Source organism: Erithacus rubecula (genome assembly GCF_903797595.1).
Source record: "Erithacus rubecula genome assembly, chromosome: 2".
Lineage (NCBI taxonomy): Eukaryota > Metazoa > Chordata > Aves > Passeriformes > Muscicapidae > Erithacus > Erithacus rubecula.
The window spans coordinates 56,522,501-56,546,606 of NC_136685.1; the positions used below are offsets into that span (position 1 = coordinate 56,522,501).

Below are 24,106 nucleotides of genomic sequence, written 5' to 3' on the forward strand. Positions count from 1 at the left end.
TTTTAGTTTCAACTCTCCTGCTGCAGACAGGGACATCTTTCCTTAGACCAGGTTGTTCAGAGCTCCATAAACACTTTCCAGTTTCTCCAGGAAACCTGTTTCAGTGTCTCACTGTCCTTACAGTCAAGAATGTTTTCCTAATATCCAATCTAAACTACTTTCTCCTAACTTTGAAGCAATTCCCACTTGTCCTGTCACTACATGCACTATAGTTCAAGAAGCAGGGCCTACAGTGTTAGTTACCAAAGGGAAAAAAAACCACCCCAGATAATTCCACAAAATTATTGCTATATTTCTTGAAAGCTTGCTTTTCTTTAGGATCAGGAATATTTTGCTGACTGAGCTATAATTTGGTAACAGTATAAATCCAGCCAAAAGAAAAATTTCAATTGCAATGAAAAGGAAGTGTTGGTACTTTTGACCCTGAGGCAATTGCTGATAAGAGCCTTTAGGTAAGATGCAGGAATACAGCATGACAATGGATTCCACAGGTTTTACACAAACCCAGGAGGACTTGCCCTTTGTTAAATCAACAATTTAAAGAAATACATAGTAGAAGGCCTGCAAAAGAGCATGAGAAACAATGTTTCAGAGTGATAAACAGGAAGGCCAGATTTGCCAACCAAGTTGTTGAGAATAATCATTTATTTTTACATTTACAAGAAAAATATGAATAATATTTACAAATATATACAAATATTAAAATTAGCTTGTGATGTCAAAAAAAGTCAAAGTATTTTTAGCAGTATAGCCAACATACAGTACTTTTTTTTTCCAGCTTTGAAAAGGTTCAAGAAATGAAAGAAGAAATGAAGGAAGAGCAATTTAAGATTCACATAAGCATCAGAGGAAAGGGATGTCCACATTTTAAAATCAAAGGCAAAGCACCAAAAACCATAAAATCTAGTCTCCTTCATATTTTCATATTAAAAGGGACTTCACTCACCTCACTCAACAGCACTAGAAATGCTTTTAAAACCTTTCTGAGCAGGATGGTTAAATAGTACAGAGTAATAACAGAATTAACCATTTTGATGAATACAGAATAGCAGAGAGCATTCTCTTCGTGGATGACTAAAAAAAAAAATCTTTCATGGGACATTTGCCAATTTGTACTGGGGGGATGGATCACAATCTCTTTAGATTCTGTTTGCTTTTTTTAGTCCCAGGAAGTGGCCCTGATGCAGAGCTGTGCTTCACTGGCCTGCTGCTGACACAGTCACTGGAGCTGTGGTAGCTGCACATGCACTTAGTGCAAAAGTCAAAGCCACAACTTTCACGATTGCACGTTGCTCTTTGGAGGTAGGAGTCGTACTTGGCAGGGGAGCCACAGCGATGGCAGGCTTTAAGGCTTTCAGTGTTTTTCAATTTCCTGGCAGCCTGTTGGAAAAAGCACATACAGAAAATCATGAGTAGAGGACTCCCCAAACACTACCTGATTTTATCTTAGTGCCACAAAACACAACTTCTCCTAATAGAGAGAGACAAACTGAAAATTCAGCCTAATTCTTGTTGCATTAAATTCTGATTGAGACTGAACAGGAATAATCAGTCTATAATTGCATGTATTTTAAACTGGAATAGACGTACCAAATTTTAATCTCTTAAAATTTAAAAGTTAAAAGGACAGGCTAAATCAAGAGCAGTAAGGAGAATAGCCTTCCTGAATCTTCCAAACCTCATTCAAGAATGGTGATATAATTGTGTATAGATATATGTATCAGGAATTAAACTTTAAAACAGCTACAGAACAGTTGTACTTTTACACTCCTAATGCTACAAAGTCCTACACAGTAGTATTACAGCATCTTGATTATACTTTCCAGTGACATTTCATCTTCTCTTACTGCATTAATTTACAGAATAAGAATTGAGCATAAAACCTTTTTCTAGTTATGAAAATATTTTGCTTAATAACAAGCAATAGCTTTCAATAAGCATTTTTAAAAGTCTTATAAGATATAGGTGCAAGTCTACATTGGTCATGTGTAGGGAAAAAAAAAAAGCTTAAGAAAAATAAGGTGAAGGGGAAACAGGCTGCTAGTGACAACTTCAAATCTATGACACCATAAATATCTAGTTAAAAATTCATTTTAATGCCAGGTAATTAGTTGGCAAAAACGCCATAGAATTATTAAAAAAAATAAACATTGCTAAATTGTTAAAATATTGAAACTAAAAACTATTAAGCCTTTGGTCTTTTTTTTCTAACTGTCCATCAATTTTGAAGCAAAGTAGACTGCTTTAGTGATATGTCTGGTAAACACTGGAAAACATGAGATTCATTATAAACTCATGGAAAATAACAGGAAATCATTAATTTTTTTCATATCTGACAAGACAAAATTTAGAGCAAAAAAAATTCACAAAGTGAAATTTTTAAGAAGGTAAAAAAAGGATGTAGGACATCTCAGTACATCAATATTCTCCACTTCTTACCTCGGAAAACTCCGTGAGCCTGCTGTGATTCCTAGATGCTTTGGATCTTGTACATCTGTTGTTCAAGTTTTTTGGTGGGGCTGCTTTCTGAATGGAAGCTAAGGACACTCTGCAGAGAACGTACTCTCTTGTTGCAGGATGCTCTGATGCCTTAGTGACATTCTAACAAAAAGAAAAACAGAGTTAAATTTGGGAAGAGAAAAGAGAACTTACCTGATACAGGTTTTAATGTTTGATAGAAGTCAATAAATAATTTTAGATCCTTTCTCCTGGTTTCCAACAATAAAGCATCACATCAAAGAGTGCTACTGATTTTACCACACTTTTCACTGTCACTTCTGTTATACATGCATAGAACAGCTCCCTAGTTGCTGGTTCAAAAACCAACCATCTTCTATCATGTAATCCTACTTCCATCTTAACAGTTATTTAGGCAGAGCATGTAGCCTATTCATCATAGAACACAAGTCTAGTGTGGATGGATCTAGTATTTTTATTTCATAGGACAGAGGCATTAGGAGTAGCCCATAGTGCAAAACGCTTTTCACTTTTCCATAGCAGGCATGATGGACTTCAGAGACTGTTGCTATAAACAGAGACCCTGACTCACAGAGCCAGCTGAGTGGTTTATCTCAGTCTTCCTCCCTTCTGGATCAGTGTGGATGCTGAAGAAAGCAAGCCTCTGATGAGAGGCTCTAGGGTTTGCCCAGTAGGCTGTGCTGGCAATGACTCTCTTCTTCCTGCCTTTCTCTTTCATAGGACTTGTGGAAGCTCTTAAAAACACCTGCATCTCTCCTTGGGTCACCTTCTCAGTCAACCTTCCTTGGGGTACCCCAAGTCACTGATGTATCTAGCAACACTTGAGACAAGGCATCCTAACAGGACAAACTCAGGCACTCCAGTGACAGTTTTCAATCTAAGAATCTTTTCTGTGATCTCTTAAGCATAGAAGACCTGAAATAGTAGAAGAAAAACATGGATGGTTCAGTGCAGAAACTTACAGAAAGGTTTTTCACAGCTCTGCTATACATTTGGAAAATACATTTATCTTCTTGTAGAATCTTCTGCCATGTTGTGCTGACTTTGGCAAAACTGCAACAAAAATACAAACATATCAGTTGTCTCCTAGGAAAGGGATTTATTAAATAGCAACAATAACTGTAATCATTTTCTTTTATGTAAAGATAGGATATGTTCACAGTTGTAGTTAGGGAAAATACACATTCTCTATATGTATCATGACTTACATTGTCAGTTCATGTTCTAATATATTAACACAATATTAAACATCACAAGCCCCATATCAAAAACATGAAGGCATCTGGTTAGGTTTTTTCCTCTCCCAGTGAAATACAATGACATCAATATACTTACTTTACTAAATCCATCTCGCTGAGATGCCTTAAAATGTTTGCTAGTATATGCTTCAAGTTCTTTTGGAAGAGCTCAGCAAGAATGTCTATTCTATCCAGCCCCATTTTCTTTCCAATTAAGTTACAAAGTTCAAATTTTCCCCTAGAAACAATTCTGTCTACAGCAGCCCAAGACTTGAGATTTCTTTTACCACTTTTTTTCAAAGTTGAGCAAATCACTTCTTCATAATGGATTACTGGCAACAGTGTCTTCTTTGACAACTGTTCTTGGTTTTGGTTCTTTATGAGACAATGCTTTGGTGTACCACAGAGATTTCCAGCCAAAGGTAAACTATCCTCATGTTCTATTGAATCAGCATAGTGAGTACTCAACATAGAGGAATAACCACTGTCCTCATTAAGTTTACTGCTTTCCATTGCCTCCATTTCACAGATACCTTCATCAAGTCTCTGGGTTATTTGGTTGTTTTCTTTGTTATGTATGGGTCTTTCTTCAAGAACTAGATTTCTGGTAGCTGCATGGTATGAGTCACTAAGGAGTATTTTCTGATGTTCTTCTGCACAGTTTTTACAAAAGCCTTCCTTGCAATTCAAGGGGCAGGATTTTTCCAGTCTTGCTTTCTCTACAGCACATTCCAATGGTGCAAACCCAGCACGAAGAGAAGTGCAATCAAAATCACGTTTCATTTTGCAAGAGCGGTTAATGTTCGATTTCATTTTGTTGTTTGTATTCTGCAAGAAACAACAAGGTCAGCATGAAAACATAGCATAAACTAGATCAGAAATGATTTTTCTTATAAAGACACTACCCTGCTTCCCTTCTGCATTATGAATTTTATGCTTTTCTGACACACCTTCTAGTGTCTAAAATATAACTAGTGGAACTAAGGATTTGAACAGCCACTGATCAAATTTATGTAAGATCTTCCCAAAAACTAGTTTTATACTGGATATAACTAGAGCAAGAAAACCTGGTCACCATTTCACCAGCATAGATGAGACACACTAGTGCTTCTACTCTCTACCATAAAGGCAGCAACATATTAAAGACACTAGAGGTCCCTGGAAGGGTCACTAGGAGCAGAGGGTCCATGAGTGACCCAGGCCTGAGCAGGCCAGAGAAGCCTGAAGTTTGCATCCAAAACCAGAGGCAATGCTGCGGCTGCAGCCGGATATCTGGCATTTTTGAGATGGGAGGAGGGTGGGTGGCACAGGACAGGCTTGAGTGCTCACATGTGTGAGTAAAATACAAAGAGAAGTGGCCATCCTTAAACAATGATCAGAGTGAAATAAAGCATGGTTTAAAGAGGGTCGAGGTAGATAGATATCATAGGGGAATTGAGCTTTTCTTGCCCTGCTCCATTCCCCTCCCCCGCGAAATGTGGTGCTATCTATATTAACAATTGCGGGGGGATGGGCGAGGCCTGAAGGGGAGAAGGAGGTCATGTCTCCCCAGTTAAATCTAAAGGGAAAAAGAGTTTCAACATGCTATGCAATCCATAGAAAATAGAAGATCCCCGATTTGAGTAAGCATTTTAAACGACTTAAGCACTTCCTGCAGTTTTGGAAAGAAACGGGAGAAAAATGTGTTACATGAACAACTTAGAGAAAAAGTTCCTTCTTTGTACCTACGTTTGGTGGGAAAAAGGAGAAAATGGGCTAATGGCTTTGTATAGTGAGTTGGGGGAAGAGATGCAAGGCCTTCCTAAAACTCATCCTCCTCTTCCCTCTTTCCCTTCGAGCAACTAGAGCTTTGGGGCTGAAAGCCTGATGATTTGGAGAAGACCCCACATCCCGTTTCAGCGCACCAGGGCCGGTCCCGACCCCCGGAGGAGCGGGCTCAGCCGCGGGGCCCCGCGGCGCTGTCAGGCTGCTCCCGCCCAGCGCTCAAGATGGCCCGGGTAGATGGCTGCAGGTACACCGGCTCCCGTGCCCCACGGCCACGGGAACTTCATCCCGCGCCTTCGGGGGCCTCCCCTTTCCCCGGCAATGGAGGGTTCCCCCCAAAACGGCGGCGGCGGGGCGGGCAGGGCGCGCCGAGGGGATGGATGCCCCTCCGACGGCGTGGCCGGCGGGCGGGAGACAGCGCAGAGCGGCGCGGCGCCTCCCCGCCCGCCGGCGGGAGCCGAGCTGCGATCCGCACCCCGGCCGGCCGCGGTCCCGCCAGCGCGGCGAGCAGCCGGACCACCCCGCACGCGGCTCCTTGGCGGGATCGGGCGCTCCCTGGCCGCCAATGCGCCGCCGCCCCGTCCCATCCCGCCGGCGGGATGGTTGCGGGGCTAGGCTAGGGGAGCAGTGGGACCGGGCGGCCGCCAGGAACCCCCATCCTCAATCCATCCGGTGCCGCCGCTAGCATCCGCACAGTCCCGCCACCCCAGCCAAAGAGCCCCAACCGCGGAGCCCTGGCCGCGGAGCCGCGCTGCCCCGAGCCGGCCCCGCAGCGCAGCCCCGGCCGTGCAGTCCCGCATCCCCGGGGCGGCGCCCGGCGGAGCTCGCTGCCCACCCCGCGCTCACCTGCAGAGCCGCGCCAGCGCCGCCGCAGGCAGTGAGTACGTCCCGCTCTCGCCGGGCGCTTTTTAAATACTTTAAATTTGGTATCCAAAAGACGTCGGCCAATGGCGAGGCGCCGGATCGCCAGGTCCGCCAATGTGCGGCGGGCAGGCGAAGGGGGCCCAATCCGGGCCGGCGGGCGGGCCCGGCCCGCCCCTCGCTTTCCCTCCGCGGCCGGCAGGGAGGAGCGCGATGGCGCGGCCGCGGCTCCCGCGCTGGCCGCTCCCGCCCGCCCCTTCCTCCCGCCCTCCGGCCCCGCTCCGCTCCCGGCCCCCAGGGAGCCGGCGGTGCCGCTCCCGGCACTGACACGCATCTCAGCGCAGCCTGGCGCCCAGCTGCATCCGCTTGTTTAAATGGACAATGCGCCTGCGATCTCCCCATCTCTCTGGCGAGCTCCGAATGTGCAAAACGCTTCTGCCGGGCAAGGATTTGCTCCCGCACTCGAGATACTCAAGAACAGCCCGGATGCAACTCTGTGCCATGTGCTCTAGGATGACCAGGCATAGGCAGGGATGTTGGACCGGATGATCCACTGTGGTCCCTTCCCACCGAGCCCATTCTGTGATTCCAGTCTGGTGGTGGATCTGGGCTCCTCCTCATAAAAGAACTGTATTTATTCTGTATGACCAATGCTACCAGTGGTTGCAGAGTGAGCAGGAATACTACTGAGGAGACTGGACACTAGTGCAGGGATCCCTGCCCCTGCTGGAAAGGCAGTCTGCTCACAGCTCAAGGAGGCTGCATTTGCAGAGACAACATCCCTTGCATTAAAATTAATACAGAGCAAGCAGGGGAATTCAAGACTTTACATAGTAAAGCTTGCCATGACAGGCCAAGGTCCTCCTGTGTACATCACTGTCAGACACCAGGTTTGGAAAACCTCTGTCAGCCTCCTGCCACAACTACACGATGTCTGTTTCTTCTCATGCTGATCAGAGTCTGATCACTTGTGAGGCAATAACACATTTAGCATTTATTCAAGAGCCAGATGAGAACAGGGAGGTAGGATCTGGCCAGACAGGATACAAGCTGGAAGATCAGAGAAAGTCTAGGGTGACAAAGACCTAAACAATTATCTAAGTTTCATGCAGAAGTCCAGTGCATGAACTTGGTTGATGGCCCTTATTTATTTGGAAGAATAGGAAGCTGAACAGCAAACTCCATCTATCACTTGGCGTAAGAAGGCCTGGCTTTAAATCATGTCAGCAGGACTGTCATTAGTGCTCTCTAGCGCTCCATTTACAATACTGATCTGGTAAGAATGAAGACTGGAGTTATAAAACTGCTAGTAAATACAGACCTGGATCTCATGCTTACCTAGAGGAACTATGTATGCCTCATCTTATGCACACAGACATTCCTCTACCTGAAGTTAATGTACGCATCTTTAAATTAAAAGACTTAGAACTTAATCATAGCTATCATGCAGGTTTAGTAGGAAAAAAAAAAGTTAATAAAGGTATCAAATGTTTTAAAATGCTGTTAAATAAACAGACAAAACCAGTATGTGCCAGTCACAGCACATAACTTTAGGAAGATTAGTAACTTGGACAGTCAATTAAAACCATAAAGGAGAAATTGAAGTCAAGTGGATACTAAAATATCAGCCAAATAATATTGTAAAAATTATTTTAATTTTTGACTCAAGAACAGAAATATTTGTTCTAAAACCAATTCATATGATTCATCACTTGGCTTGGCTTTTTTTTTTTCTCAAACAAGGGATATTCCTTTTGTGTTTATAAATATTGTTTTGTGTTTATAAATAAGGCCCAGGAGGTCTTGAAAACATGACAGAGATACACTTTGACTCCCTTTCCCATGACACAAATAAGCGATTAATAAACATGTGGATAGGTAGAGTGAGGTCATTTATTTATCACTTTTTTCCAGTCACTCAAACAAAATAGGATTTTTTTTTTGTTCACTCAAGTAAACTATTTCACTGTTGTGTGATGGCTAAGCCACAGTAGAAATGAAAGCTGGAACTTTTTTAATGCAGGTATACCTTTTGAGAATGGTGTATCAGTTCTCAGTAGAAAAAGTTAAAAACTGCTGTTACTTCTGGTGCAGTCAAACTTTTCAAAAGGACTACTGCAGCAAAAATGTCTTATGTTAAGATAATAAAGTCTTTTACTCAGCAAGCAATAAGATTGTTTAATATTCATGAAGAAACAAGTTGTGATGTTTTTCATGATCTGAAAATAAGTTCCATTTTCTGGGTGGTGCTCCAAGAAGCTTCTTCACAGAACAAGGTCTACATCTGCTGTAACGGCCTGAGAAAGAACAATGTTCAGGAGGAATTATTTTTTTCATTTTCTGAAATAATTTCCATTAGAGATTCATAATCAGCATATTCTCTCAGAGTTTGTATCATTTCATCTAGCATTTCTTCCCCAAGCATGAAAGACTCAACATGATGCACTGATCTGCTTATTCTGTGGTCTGTAATCCGGTCCTGTGGAAAGTTGTATGTTCTGATCTTCTCTGATCTTCCTTTAGTCCCAACCTATTGAACAAGAAGAATCAGTTTATCACCATCACTATCTTACAAAAATGATAAAATATTGATTAGGCATATAAAACAAAAGGTTTTTCTTCCTCACATGACTATACAAAATCTGTTATAGTTACATACTATTCAGATCACTTCAACAGCTGCAGTGATTTTTCTCAAAAATGTAAAAGAACAATTTTATTGCATCTTTTTCTAATGCTATTCTGGTTCTTCATGCTGCAATCCAGTTTGTTTCACTGGATCTTTAGGACTTACATACAACTGAAATTTTAAGCCTGGTTAATACGTGAACTTTATTGCTGAAGTGAAATGTAATGTTTATGTTTAGAGCTTGGGGACTCCACAAATTTTGTTCTCCAGAGTGGCCTAGTGGAAAGCATCCCTTCCCATGGTAGGAGGGTTGGAGTTAGATTATTTTTAAGGTCCTTGCCAACCCAAACCATTCTATGATTCTATTACTTTTTTTTGTCTTATGTAAGTCCTTCCTGTGCTCCTGTTGCTCTATATTTCCAATTACTACTAGCTGTTCAACAAAGGTGTTACCCAAAAAACATATGCTTGTACAGAATTATATCACAACTAAATGAAACTTACTTGAATCTTTCGAGCACTGTTTCTCTTTTTGGTTTCTTCTTCTAGTTTGGCATTGTATAGTTTAGCACATAGCATTTGCATAGCCTTCTCTTTGTTTCTAATTTGGGATCTTTCTTGCTGACATTCAGACACAATCCCTGTCAAAAATATCGTGACATTTAGCACTTAAGATTAACACGTACTAAAAGAGCTCTGCAATTTCTGGAAGATTTTTTATATGTTACATTAGGCTGTTACATTTGGACTGGGAATGTAGAAGTCCAGGTTTATTAATGAGTAATGATATATTCTGGGAGAGAAGTATAGGCTGAGTAGTACAGGTGTTTTAAGCCATAAGACAATAAATTTAATTCAGTGGAAATTCATTTCACCTGGACAACAGATGAATAATGAAATAAAAGATACGTGATGTGATCTGACTTGTAAAAGACACCTTTGTAAATTTTGGCCACAGTTCCAGGAAATGTAGGATTTAAGAAATACTAAAGTACATAAGATGGTGAGTGCTTAGAATATGATCAGAATATAAGAAATGGGCACTGTTTTATTTAAAAAAATAAAAGGTGCGCTTTCTCATCCTAAAACACACAATTAGAGGTAAGAAATGAAAAACCAAAAAAAGGAGCACGGAGAAGAAATACAGTACAAGCTAAGTTGTTATTTGGATTTGTTAAGTAGCTCTGGTAATATTAGAGGATGATTTTATAAGATTGCATAGTATTAGTTCCTGAAAGACTTATTTATAAACAACATTTTGGATCATGGTGAAGGTTTATAAAAAGACTTAGGATGAGAGAAATAGAAGAAGTAACAGGACAATTTAAAGGGAAGAGAGATCAGAGAAATGAAGAAGGGAAAGGTGGAACAGGAAAAAGTAAGGAGCTAATGTAACGTATGAACTCTATTAACTGTGTATAACTGCAAAAAATTTGCAATACACTTTAAGATTTCTATAAGATGCCCTAAAAACTGCCATCAGCAAAAACTAAGATCAATTGCTGGTTTTAGTTTGTTGTGTTTTTACCCAAACATACAGGCAATTCAAAACATTCTTAATCTGGGGCATCTACAGTGAATTTTAACCTCTCCACTGCTTGCCTTCTGCTTCACTATGGTGATGCAATAAGTGCAGAATGGATTGATGTTTTAAACAGATACAAAGCAATGGGTGGCAAAAATCTGGATACATGAAGATAAAGAGTGCTTGGGATTATCCTGAAACCTTGTAAAGCCTGACTGATGTTTGTGGTAGAGAAGAGGAAAAGTTAAAATGCAATGAAAGTCAAGAAGGCTGTTGTGAATTGCTCAAAGGGAAGTAAAAGGCTTAGGAATGGCAATAAAAAGCCCCCATACAACAGCTAAAATCAAGTTGTGTTTGAGAGTGTATCTTATCCCTGGTATGTTTCCTAACCTGAGCCAGAGGGATGGGCCTCCTAACTATGTGTGTCATCTATGGGAACGGAGCCAGCAGACGAATGGGAGCTGGCATCCCGAGCAGACTCTGCAATTAAAAGTAATGTTTTAATACGGAAATAGCACAATCTCTCTTTTGGAGACTCGTCAAGAAAATTCAAATCAGATTTCAACCTACCCTATTTTTTGATGTCACTTTCATTATTTGAAAGCTTAAATATAATTTCTTGATAGAATCTGATCTGAATGCTTTTAGAATGTCATGTTTAATAGCAAAATTAATAGCTTACCTACTGAAGCCAGTAGTCTTCACTAAAAACTGAAGTGGGCACAAAATGATGCATTTAGAGTAGATATGAGAACTACACAAAACCTCTGCTCTACTGCTGCCCAGGCTTGAAAATAAAACCATTGTTTGAAAATAAATTCTGACAGCAGTTTTGGAATGTAGATCTTGCACTAAGGAAAGAATGAAGCAGCACACCTGTTGGAATGTGAACTATCCGTACAGCACTGTCTGTGGTATTGACATGCTGGCCTCCAGCTCCACTAGCTCGCTTTGTTTCTATCCGTAGATCTTTTGGATTAATTTGCAGCCTCATCTGTCATGGGAGACAGAAGAAGAGAAAACATCATTTTATGTTGGTTTTTTACTCACCAGATATCAAATATGCAGTCAGTTTATTTTAGAAGGCATGTTAATGCAAGATCAAACTTCTGAACATTTATGGGTACTAGATCAAATCCTGTTATAAACATATTAAGAAATCTTGGTAATCAGATTGGAATGCATCACAATGGAACCCCAGAAATCAGCCAAATAGTAACTTAATGCATAACCATTGCTTAGCACTGATTTTCCTCTCTTCTGAGAATTCTGCATCCTCTTCCAGCATTGTTAACCAATATTTGAGCTTGATTAGATGTTTTTAAAATTAAACGGCAGACATTTTTTTTTTTGGCTTTGGAGTGGAGCAATAGTCTCTGTAGGGAAGGAGCAAGACAATTTCAAGAAAGTTCAGGAAGGAGTAACATCTGCTAGGACAACATGAAAACAAGATCAAAATGAAGCTTTCTTAGCCCATTGTTTTTAAGCAAATATAGCAAAGCTGAATTATGGTACACTTTAGAACATGCAAGTGAGGATATTACAAAAATGGGAAAGAGGAAGTGCTAAAAGAAGTAATCTTTTAGCCTGGTAAAATGATTTAGTCTTGTTACTTTGTAGAAAATTCAGTTTTCAACAAAACATGCAATACATGTGAATTTTCAAGTCATAGTCAAGTAAACTGTCAGTGACTTTATCGAGATTAGGATTATGAGGAAAGACGGAAATTCTTTATTTCATCCCTGTGATAAAAATAAATTAACAAATATCACCTAGTTTAAAATTAAGATTTAAAAAGTCATATTGAGAATATCAAGAGAGGCAGAAAACACTTGGTATCAAATACTGCTGCTGGTAATGTCTGTTCTACTGAAAGATAAATATTACCTCAGTGGGTTGGGGTAATATTGCAACAGTCATTGTGCTGGTGTGAATGCGTCCTTGTTTTTCTGTCTTTGGTACCCGCTGAACACGGTGCACTCCTCCTTCAAACTTCATGTATTTGTAAGCCTCAATACCTGCTATACTGGCTACTGCATGCCGTAGGCCACCTTAAACAGAGAAGAAAAACAGTTGTAAACCTTTAAGAACTGCTGGTACTATGCTGCTATACTTCAAACAGTGTACTTACACACCACTGGCATTTCTTTCTTAAAATTAAAAATCTACCATTTACACACTTGGGCAAAATTACACCAAAAATGCAAGAAAAATCTTAAAGCCATACATATTTACTCACTATCTCAAAAAGGAAAGGACTGTAAAATTCTCTTTTGTAGAGTCCAATTTAATTTTATATACATTTTATATATACACTTATATACGTTCTTTCCTGGAGCAAACAGAACACAGGTTCCTGCACCTCTTACTAATGCCTCCAGCAAAACATTTGACAGCAACATCTTACAAGCACTGAACAACTTGGAACTTGGAAATCAAGCCTATAGCAATCACAGCTTCAGGACAAGAGTTTGCTGCTCCACTAGTTTATGACACTCTGATTTTCTGTGTTTGCTGGTGTGCAGGATAAGTGAAGGGTCAGAGAAGTGATGGCACTATAAATGAATATAACTTTTCACTCAGTTTTGTTTTTAATGCAGCTCAATTCCCAAGTGCCATTCTCAGCACAGTGGATGGTGTGCCAAGGGAAGGACTGAAGAAGACACAGGTGGTCTTGAAAGAGTACTGCTCTTCAAGCCTTGCAATATGAAACCACAGCTGAGAAAAGAAGAGGCACATACTTCTCAGAAATACTGGTTTAGGCTATCTCTCAGACTCAGGAACTCAAGATGTAAGGTCTTGACTCATAAGGTCAAGACAGCAGCTTTTTGAAAAAGGAAAATGAAGACAACGTGGAATTGAAAATAACATGCATAGCAGGAAAAAAATCATCCGCCAGAACATAGGCCCAGTTCTTCACCTCCATGGACATGTTGATTTACTCATAACTTTATTAAAATATATATTGTTTTACAGTCATTTTTGTGAAAGACAAGGAAGAGGCAGTTTGGCTTTCTCTTTCACATAATTTTTGTCCTTCTGCTTTTAAAATTTTTAGTGATATGTGTGCCTACAGTGCTTAGAATAAGATGACCACGAAACTGGTTCACATGACAGGTATTTAGATCATACTGCTTCAAGCTGACTATTACCAACACAGCTTTATTATGAAAATCTAATGAAATTTTGACAGACCTTTTACCCTGGCAAACATATTGTATGCTTGTCAAATATAGTTAACTCTTGATAACTATGTGTTTGCCTCTGTCATATAAAATGCCCCAATCTATCCTGGTATTGGATTTACTCAGAACAAGGGTATTGAGTTTGCACTCATTTCTTATGAAAGGGCATCTTAGATTGAGGAAAAGTCCCACATCTGTCTCTGCTTGCCACTACAGGGTGAGAAAAAGTGGATAAATAATGATATGTGAGTTTATGCTTCAACATGTGCACTAAAAGTTCAACATGCTATTCTTGCACAATGGGTCAATAAAGTAATTTAAGAGTGGACTGTAACCTGTATTTTATTGCAGCTTTATTTAACATTCACCTTGTTCACACATGTTCACCTTCAGATTTCAAATTCAGGAGTTCTCTGAAACAAGGGAGTCTGACATTTTAACACAGGACCTTGCTTTTGCTCAAGTGATCAATAAAAATGGAATGTGGGTAGGATGTAATAGCCTAGTGTCACAAGCATCTTTAGCCCCACTCTTACTCAGCACAGCATGGACACTTTGAATCTGAGGGTTCAAACATCCATTTCACTGGCTGTGCCATGTATAGTGCTCCTACCTCCCAATTTATTTCAAGCATCTGTTTCGATATTATGTGGTTAAGAAAAATCTAAAAAATAACCTGCAAGAGGCTGACAAAAGCTAGGGCTGCCTTTATTTTCCCAAGATTTACATCCTAAACATTAATTTTGGTGCATAGACAAATTCTCAGCAAAAGACTTTAAAATAAACATACAGCCATTAAAAAAACCTAACCCTTTCAAAGAGAAAATATGGATGGATTTTTACCAGGTTAACATATTAGTTAAATTTCCCATTTAAGGCATTAATGAGAATGTCTGAGTGTGTGGGCTCCTTGTCCAAGGACTGAGCTTTCACCAAAAGGCTAGCCAAGCCCAACTCTCTTTTTCTTTTAATCACAGGACTGTAAGCTGAGTCAGCCCTGACTTAATTCCATACTATTCCATAACAGGGCTTTCAGGCCAAATCAGTGGACTGATCCAATTAGCACGGTGGCCTCAAAACTGCTAGAGCTGAGAAAGAAAAAACATACAGCTGGCTGGAAGGTGAGTCAGACCTTGCTTAAGCTGACTGAAACTGTGCTCTGAAGGTGAAGTGTATGAGACTGCTGGAGTTCACCCAAACCAAGTCTTGCATCAATGGAAAGGGCAACTCTCCCCCTAGTATGTGAAAAAAAGAAGACCCAGGCCCTTCTTCTTTTATGTTTGCACCCATTTAACCCGTACAAGGTTTATTCCTTTACTTAAAAAAAATATAAAAAAAGAAAATAAACAGATTTCTTTTGGCTTTGAAAGCTGAACTGGTTCAGCTCCTGGCAAAGCTTTTGCCTGGTCATGAATGGGGATGAACATGACTTTGCTCCTTCAGCAACAAGATGCACTGTAATATGAAGTTTCTCATCCCCATCTCCACTTGAACTGTAAAAACAGTTTACTTGGCACTGAGCTCTTAACTATACAAGAAGTTTATTAATACAAAAAAATCTAGATAATGGAAAGTAAGGAATTAAAGTGTCATAAAATTAATATTTTTTTTAATTGAATTATTAGCAGCCAGTCTTGAGGGGAGTGAGCCACTCTAGAAGGGAGCCTGAATTCATGCTCATCAACTTGAAATAAGATACTTGCCAAGAACTCTAAAGAGAGTTATTTGAACAGTTTACAAATATAACATTTTTAAAAACAGATTTTAATAAAGATTTTAACAGCTGTTACAAATAAGCTATATCCAAATATCCCATTCCCTTATATTATGGATGAGATACTATTACAAATAAATTTAAGATGTTTTAGATTAAACTCCATGGATTGTTTTACGAAAATGGACTCCTCTATGCTAATAGATCTGTAATACGATTTTTCAATCTTTCACCAACCTAATCTATAAACAATAAATAAAACATTAGATAACTAAGTAGAACAGTGTAGCCAAATAAAATTCACACAATCTTTATCAAAAAAAAAAAAAAGCTAGACCAACATATCTGTACAACTTCCTAAATTTCCTTCTGCCAAGCACTTCTCTTTAAAACTATTGTTTTAAAATGTAGAAAAAAAAATATTAAAATACAAATTTTCTTTATAGCACTTTAGTAGTTCAATAGCTTTTCTGAAATGGAGTTTCATGCCCAAATACAGAAGCTGAGGAGAACTGTACTCAGACATTCAAACACTATTCCAGTCCTAAAACTAAGATAGTGCAAATAAGCTTCCTTTACTTAGGAAATTAAAATGTCATATGAATGAGTATTTCAACTTGAGTTAAAAAGTTATAGTATATTCATTACTGACCTATTTCACTGGGAAAGTATTCTAATACTTCAAATTTCCACTTTTTATAAGCAGCATAGCGTTGATACATATCAAATATCTCCGAGGTGAACAGCATGGCTTCCTGCCCTCCAACTCCAGCAGTTACTTCCATGACAAGATCACTCTCATCTGTTTCTTCTGAAGGAATCAAAAGCAACACTATCTGTGAATACAAAAGCACCCAGCTAAGACTCCTCTCTGACACTACTACCCACACCTGAGACAGTGTAAAGCCTGTGACTGATCTAGGCTGTGTTCTCCTGCCCCGAGGACAGGCTCCAGCCAGGCAAAGGTGTGTAAGGGTGATGCTGCATAGCAGGAAGGCTCCCTCAGTCTGTTCATGGTCATAGGAGCTACACAGGCCTCTCTTGAGAGCCACAGAATTTCACAGAAATTTTTAATCCATCAGGACAAACCACAAGATGCACGCCTGTTCTTGCAACACAACTGAACATCTCCCTTCTACCCAGATTCCTCTTTGAATTCCACCTCAACTGCAGGGCTAAGAATGTATGGATGTTCAGAGTCCTTCAACAACAGAGCAAATGTATTATTTATTTATTTTAAAAAGAAGACCCTGATTTGCAAAAGAAAGATATATCAAAACCAAAAAAAGATCACAATTTTGCATGCTGGACCAAAATTCTGGATTATTTGTAAATGCTTTTAAATCTTCTTCCTTTACTAGAATCAGGTGATGTTTCCTCCCACAGATGATGACCTTTTTTGGCAGAATCATATTTATAAAAAATATTTATAAAGTGACTGTTGTATTGTTGTTGGAAGAATAAAGAATGTGACAATAGCAGCTTCAACAGAAATCTTAACAGTCTGTTTACAGAAAGATTTTCTTAAAATAGCATAGATACTCTGTAGAATTTATACAAAGTAGCAGTCTATAGTAGTTACATAGTATTATTTTTTTTAAAAACCATCAGTGATACTATACAGTGATACAGATACTATATAGGTTTGACATCCATAAAGGTACGCCCAGACGAGACAAACTATAGCACCTCCTCGAAAAGATACTTCGATTGAAACATTTTCATATACAAACAGGCACTTGCACACAGGATGTCTTTATAGCACCTGATTTTTTTATTTTCCTTAGCTAACAGTCTATATTATTATTATTACTATAGTTATTGACTGCAACTAGCACTGAGGGGAGGAGAAGAACTTATCAGATACATCTTGACAAGGATCATGGAATGGTTTGGGTTGGAAGGGGTCTTAAACATCACCTAGTTCCAATACCCCCAAGAAGACAATCTGGCTTAATTTAAGAATGGCAAGGAAACAGATGCTTTATTAGGGGATCTAACCTGTTGTTTCAGTTCAGCTATCTCTTCTTCACAGGAAGCAATTTCTGTTTCTGCAAGCTTCCGGAAATCTTCATTCTCATCTGAAATATTTGAGTATTGTTAATCCTCAGAATCTTATCAGTGCCATTCTGTGAAAATCTTCTGAAAAAATAACCACATGAAACACTTACTCTACCAAAAATAATAGAAAAAAAAAAACAACAAACCAACAAACCAAAACCAAATTACCACACAACCCCTCCCTCCCCCAGAACACTAAGCCGGCCAGAAAATCATATGACTAATACGGTCTGTGAAGATTGTCCTAAGTACATATTAAGTGTTTTCTAATCCTCTGCAGGCATAAGACATGAGAAAAACCTGAAATAAAAGGATTTCCACTAAAACATCAAAAACTAAAATCAAAGCCAACCATCAAAAACAATGACTACTGTGCCAGTGGCTCAACAGTAGAACAGGTTGCATAGATTGGTTGCTAATTTCCATCCTTGGAGATATTTAAACCACAACTGGGGAAAACACTGAGCAACTTGTGGGAGACCCTGCTTGAGCAGGAGGGTGGACTGGGTGATGCCCAGAGGCCCGTCCCACACCAGCCATTCTGTGGCTCTAAAAAACTATTTTATGTATTGCAGTATGGCAAGAACAAAAAGGATTTAAAGAGCACAGAGGCTCCTAAACTGGCACTCCTTGTTAAAAGGACTTACGCCCGTATCACTGTATATGCAAAATCGGAATACTACAGTTCTAGTGAATACTTAATCACCTAGCCAATGTTTACTGATCCTAAAGTACTCCTTTTCTACATTTTAGTTTTTCATCAAAACAGAGTTCGATTCTGGGTTTAAAAAAAAAAAAAAAAATCAACTTTTTGGCAGCAATAAAAGTGTGCAGCTACTGACACACAACAAAATCAAATGACAGTTTGGACACAGTAGATTCAGGTGCTGACTGTCCAAACGGAGGCAGGCAGACGGACTGGGCTGTGTTGGCAACAAGATGGATTAAAAAAACACCAAAACTTTAAAATTGTATGTTCCCGACGAGTTCCTTGTTTTATACGAAACAGGTTGCAGTACCAGCACTTCCCAAGCCGGCAGAAGCACTTTTCCCCCTCACTCGTAGCCCAGCCCCGTGCTCGGGCTGTTCTCGGCCAGCGGAAGGTGACACGTGTGTCCCCGTCCCCCTCCCGCCCGGCGGCACGCGCGCCGCTCTCCCGCCGCCGGGGCGCGCCCCCCGCGCGCGCAGCCGCCACCCCGGCAGGTGCGCGGCGCCACGCGCCGGCCTCCGCCCCGCCCCCCGGGCCGCTCGCCCAATCGCGCCCGCGTATGCAAACGACGCGCGTTCCGCCCGCCCCCCCGTGGCCGCGCCTCGGTGACGTCACGCGCGCCGCGCGCCCCGTCCCGCACCTCGGGCCAGCTCCCGCGTGTCGCGCAGCTCCCGCTCCTTGTCGCGCAGCCGCCGCACGCGCGCCGCCAGCTGCGGCGCTGCCCCGCCCTCGTCCCGCGCGCGCGCCTCCAGCAGGCGGCGCAGGGAGGGCGCGGCGAACAGCTCCTCCAGGCCGGGCCGCCCGCTCAGCCGTGCCACCGGCGCTGCCCGGAGGCTCCGAGGGGCCAGCGCGGCCGCTCGGTAGCCTCGCGCCGCGCGGAGAGCCCGCAAGAGCAGCCGCATGTCTGGCTGGGATCGGAGCGCGGCCGCCCTCCTGTCGCCCGGGCGTCGCTGCCGTGCCGGAGACGCCCGAACGCGCTTGGCAGCCTCCCTTCCGGATTTCCGGAAGTTGCCGAAGAGGTTCGGCGCTGGCTTTGGGCGCAGTCGGAAATCATCGGGCTCCTTGGCGGAAATAGCCGAAGGGATTCGGCATCCCTCGGCTCGCGCTCTCCTGCGGTGGGGCGGGCGGCCTCTGATTGGCCAGCGCTGACGGGGCGGGGCTCCGCCTCATGGCCGCGGCCGGGCGCCCCCAGCGCCCTCTGCAGGCCGCGGGACGGACGCGGTTTAAAGTCATTCTGAACAGCAACAAAAACAAAACAAAACAAAAAAGAAACAACAAAAATCCAAAAAAAATCAAGAAAGCCTTAAACCACAGCGAATCCTCCGTTCCTCAAGCTTATAGCAGGACTTCTGCGCAAGAGCCTCGGGGGTACTGAGGTTTCTAACGGGGCGGTCTAAAGGTTGCAGAGGTAGAAGTGAGGTTGGTGGGAAGTGTGAGCTGGGGCTTTGGATATCCAGGTTACTCTTTCAGACCTTCTCCCTCCAGAAGAAATCCTCAGAATTAAAGTACGCTGAGAAGGAACATGCAAATATTGTGGAAGGATGGCCCCACACTGAAAGCAGGTGTAAAATGGAGCATTTAGAGGAAAAGAAATGAACCGTCTCGCATCAGAGATTAGTGGTGAGACTAAAAGACAGCTCATTTACAAAACAGGTCTGAGGACAGTGTTTTAGATGTAAGTTTCAAGTGGGAAGGCAGCGAGGATGCAGCCATTTAGGAACTGTGTGTTGTGGGATGATCTGGGCAAATCCCCCCTGAAATGCAGACCAAGTGCATATTACCTTGTTTTAGATAATATCATTAATGAGATTTTTGGCTAAGCTCAAAACAGTTTCAAGAATATATTTTATTATAGAAATGTGCAACTATTCATAAAATGTTATTAGGCAGTTTTTAATATTACAATCATGGAGGAGGCAGAGTTGTGTCCTTGCCTTCCTCTATCCTTGGTTATGTCTTACCAGGACTAGGCAATCATGTCTTACAACTAAATTACACTGTTGGAATAACAGTTACTTCCTTATGAAACATTAGTAAATTGTTATTTTCACGAGTGCAATATCAAAAGCAAGAGTAATTCTTGAAAACCTAAGTAGTTTTAGTAATCAGAGAAGAAAACATGGAAGTTTTTGTTCCATGATGGAAATCTAAAGGCCAGTGCAGATTTGCTATTTAAAATATTAAACATTAAAATTAATGGTTAGATAAAAATGTTTTCCTATGATTTTTAAGTGCACAACTTTGGATAAGGTGTATTGGCAAAATACAGTGTAGCAATAATTTATAAGTAAAAGTCACACTGGAAGATTTTTGTGGAGAATGTACATTTTGTGTGAGTTGTCTTGTACTGATAAAAACCCCAGGCCATCACTTAGGAAAACTCACCCACCAAAAGTTTCCTTTGCAGCCACTACTGCCTGCCCATGAAGCTCCTTGAAGTCTTCTTCCAGAAGCATAAAGGAAAAATGACCCAATTTATGCTTTAACAGGCAAAATCTTTTGATGTTCTGTAACAAGGAATGAGTATCTAACTGCTGTGTGAGCCCGGCTTGTGAAGAGACCTATGGAAAACTCAGGAAACTTAGAATAAGGGGTAATTGAAGATAAAGCTTTTGAGGAGGGGAAAAATAGTAATCCAAGTCAATGCTCAGCCTTTGAATCACCTAAATCATATTTCCACAGGGTGAGATTATGGATAAAGGAAGGGGGGAAATCAGGCTCTTGGTATAAATTTAAAATAATATGCAGACACTGTTTCTGTCAAGTCTGTCCAACTGATTTTAGCACTATTACTTACTCCTTTGTTCTTTCATCCCACCACCATCACTGGTACTGCTGGTAGAAGTTTTCAGGACACATTCGAGCAGGGCTGGTGCTTTGTCACTGCAAATGTACTCAGTGTATTGCTGAACAGGATGGGACTTTTGTCACTGTGTCCAAGTCCCAGCATGTCTATGTACAACTCTGTCTAAGTGCAACTTTAATTTTTTGCTTTGTTGATTTTGATAAGGATGCAGGCTCTGTTGGTTGGGTCATCAATGCCAGGAGCAGACTCGCAGACATTGCAGAAATACAGACTTTACTCCTCATGGTGCAGAGTTGCTGAAGTTAGAGACTTTCTTGTATCAGCTTTGATTGCTTTTGAACTTGTCGTGTGGAATGCTTCTGCTAAATGGCTTTTGAAACCACTTCCTGCATATGGAAGTGGGTTCCTGAGTGGGCTCACAGCATGGTCAGTTCAGCAAGCTGCTCTTACTGAAAAAGCCTCCTGCCTGATTTTAGATATTGGCTCCACAGACAAATACTCCTTGTAATTGAGTTTGCTGCCTAGGGAATCAAGTTTGGCATGAGATGACATCTTAAGCCCTGGCTGTTTAAGCTAGAGTATAGGTCTGCCTTTTTGCTCGATTTAGACCAGCTTAGCAGCACTTCAGCATGCTTTTAACTTTAAAAATCACTATTGCTAGCTGAAGCCTGGTTTGTGCCCACTTTCTGTTGGCCTGCAAATGGAGCATGTGTACTCCACAGGTACTCAAGTGAGTTATGGACTGGCAAGTGGACCTGGTCGTGCTGTGCCCATGTTTCCACAGTACCTGTAGCTCTAACCTGCAGCCCAGCCACCTGTGTCACTGACCTGCCTTTTCTCCATCAAACCTCTAGTCTCCTTCATACCACATGTGCCTTCAGTCTAGTCTGAATGCTTGTGATACTGTCTGTGTGTTCTGCTACATCCTGGGTAGCCCAAACTGCTTTAGGCTCAATTATATGAAAGCTGGTTGTAAACAGCTAAGTTCAACACGTGTAACACAATATAGATTCAGTTTCTTTGTAACCTAAAGGACAGGATGGTACAGAAGTGCTCTGCTTATTTTTATCTCTTTGGCATTAGGCTCTATTTGAAAGGAATTTAAAACACCAGGCAAAAGTGACAAAAACATAACTCACTTTCTGTAGTGCACTTGCTATATACATTGTCATGAAAAACTGAAATACAAGTTAAATACATACTTATTTTATTCCAAGCTATAGAATAAGTGCATTTAGGCAGTTTTTCAAAGTGTATTGTACACTGCATGCACAATAAATCAGTTTAATAGCTTGACTGTTTACAATTTGTGTTCAAAGAACTGTATGATAGGCAATGAGATCATGTTACTTATTGTCCATTTGGACCACATCCATTTTTGTCATAAAAAAAATTTGGGAAACCCAAACCAGTAAATGAAATGTATATTAAACATTTTAATATAAGCATTTACTCCAAGAAAGAAACTTTACATGTTATGTTCAATTTTTCAATCCCTCCCAATAGAGGATTTTAGACAATAAATTTTGAACGTGATTTCATTGCAGTATTACACTGAAGATTGGTGTAATATTTTTCAAAATGATGTCACAGTTTCCAAGTACATATTTTGGAATCTTATGCTAGAAATCCAGGTAATATTTTAGGGCCTGCACACCTAGCTTTAAAACTGTCTTGAAAGGATGACTTGTCTGTGTTGACAAGAACTTCTACCTGTGTGAAATATCTTATAAAGATAGCTTATGACTAGCAGGTCACCATCAAATAGTAACATTTAGAATTCAAGTCTACATTTGCCAAGACTTATGCATGCAGTTTTATCTCTTACACGTTGCTCAGATGTGTGCACTAAATGTGTTGTGCCTCAAACACCAACAACCTGAAATTACACTGTATAAATATATACATATATGATGCTGTATATGTTTAGTACCAAGTAAATACAACTAGTCAAATGATACTAGACATATGTAGGACCATAGTTAAATTCCAATTAAGAAAAAAGTGAGAAAATTAATTTTTTCCTAACAGCATTTCACAGTAGAAGGAGGCAGTCCTTTCTCACTGAATTTCCCCCCCTCAGGATTTGTAAACATCATAGCTCATATTCTATCAGTATAATAATTGAATATTTTATTCATAATGGTAAGTAGCTAACCAACATGAATAAAGTTGTCATAACACGGTAGCACTTTCAGACAAAACAGGTATTTATTAAAAGAAACATTTATAAATATTTTGTCTTGCATTTTAAACTACATTTTCATAAATAACAATATTTAAAAGTGCTGAATATGGTAGGATAGTCAGCAATGCCACTGTAAACAGATTTGTTTTTCCACTTTGCAGATTTTTGTTTTAGATCCCATTTTGTCAAACACTACAACAGTTAAAATATTTGCATAGGGAATAGAGAATAGCCCTTTTAATCATCTCCTGAATTCTATATAAATTACAAAACCAAATGAGTTTAAGAAACAGTTTGCTAAATTGTTCATATATATATATATATATCCAAAAAAAGCACACAGGTTTCAAGTAAAAAGAATGACTAAAAAATTCCCCAAACCTGCTATTTGAAGCATGTTCAATAAATTAAGAAAATGAGAGGTAGTAAAACAAAGTGAAAAAAATAAGCCCCAGAAGATAAACTAAGACCTGCAGCCTCCCAGTTAGGGTGTCCCGGCAGACCTGCCTCGGCAGCAGCAGCTCCCACCAAAGCCGGCACCGGGGGCTGCCGCAGGAAGCAACTGAGGGGTTGGAGCCAACTGTGGCCAGGCCAGATTCCACTCAAGGACACACCTGCCAGACCTTCCCGGCCCATCAAAAGCGATGGGCGTGTGCCACGTTTAGTCCTATGCAAGTGAGAAGAACCTTGCCTCAAGTCTTAGTATGGTTGTCAATATTAAATATATATATATATATATATATATATATACAAACACACACACACATACACATATATATATATATATATTTAACAAGTATTCGGAGCAATTTCTTGGTTTATCTTTAGCAGTTTATGAGGGATGCTAACACTCATTTTGCTTGTATATGGTAGATATGAAGATGGGGTTTTTTTAAGTTCCAAGTCACTGTCTCTTTAAACATCAAAATGTGTCCTGAAACTGGACAT

The 24,106-nt window shown here is 40.6% G+C and overlaps 2 protein-coding genes across 4 annotated transcripts; both read right to left on the bottom strand.

Annotated features, from left to right (window-relative positions):
• Nucleotides 1–614: 614 nt before the first annotated feature.
• FBXO5 (F-box protein 5) lies at nucleotides 615–6,401 on the bottom strand. Its single transcript, XM_079299088.1, has 5 exons — nucleotides 6,327–6,401; nucleotides 3,814–4,544; nucleotides 3,441–3,531; nucleotides 2,440–2,601; nucleotides 615–1,380 (listed from the first exon to the last, which is right to left on the bottom strand). Exons 2-5 carry the CDS (start codon nucleotides 4,527–4,529, stop codon nucleotides 1,129–1,131), a joined length of 1,221 nt encoding a protein of 406 aa, XP_079155214.1. The 5' UTR covers nucleotides 4,530–4,544; nucleotides 6,327–6,401; the 3' UTR covers nucleotides 615–1,128.
• Nucleotides 6,402–7,870: 1,469 nt separating this feature from the next.
• On the bottom strand, nucleotides 7,871–19,226 carry MTRF1L (mitochondrial translation release factor 1 like). 3 transcript variants are annotated; one of them, XM_079331760.1, is made up of 7 exons: nucleotides 18,805–19,226; nucleotides 17,396–17,475; nucleotides 16,047–16,230; nucleotides 12,383–12,546; nucleotides 11,372–11,489; nucleotides 9,475–9,611; nucleotides 7,871–8,871 (listed from the first exon to the last, which is right to left on the bottom strand). In XM_079331760.1, exons 1-7 carry the CDS (start codon nucleotides 19,064–19,066, stop codon nucleotides 8,656–8,658), a joined length of 1,161 nt encoding a protein of 386 aa, XP_079187886.1. In that variant the 5' UTR covers nucleotides 19,067–19,226; the 3' UTR covers nucleotides 7,871–8,655. The 3 variants fall into 3 exon arrangements, with proteins under 3 accessions (XP_079187886.1, XP_079187888.1, XP_079187887.1); XM_079331762.1 differs by having other exon boundaries at nucleotides 16,047–16,205; nucleotides 17,396–17,536; nucleotides 18,805–18,944; XM_079331761.1 differs by having other exon boundaries at nucleotides 17,396–17,536; nucleotides 18,805–18,944.
• Nucleotides 19,227–24,106: the final 4,880 nt, after the last annotated feature.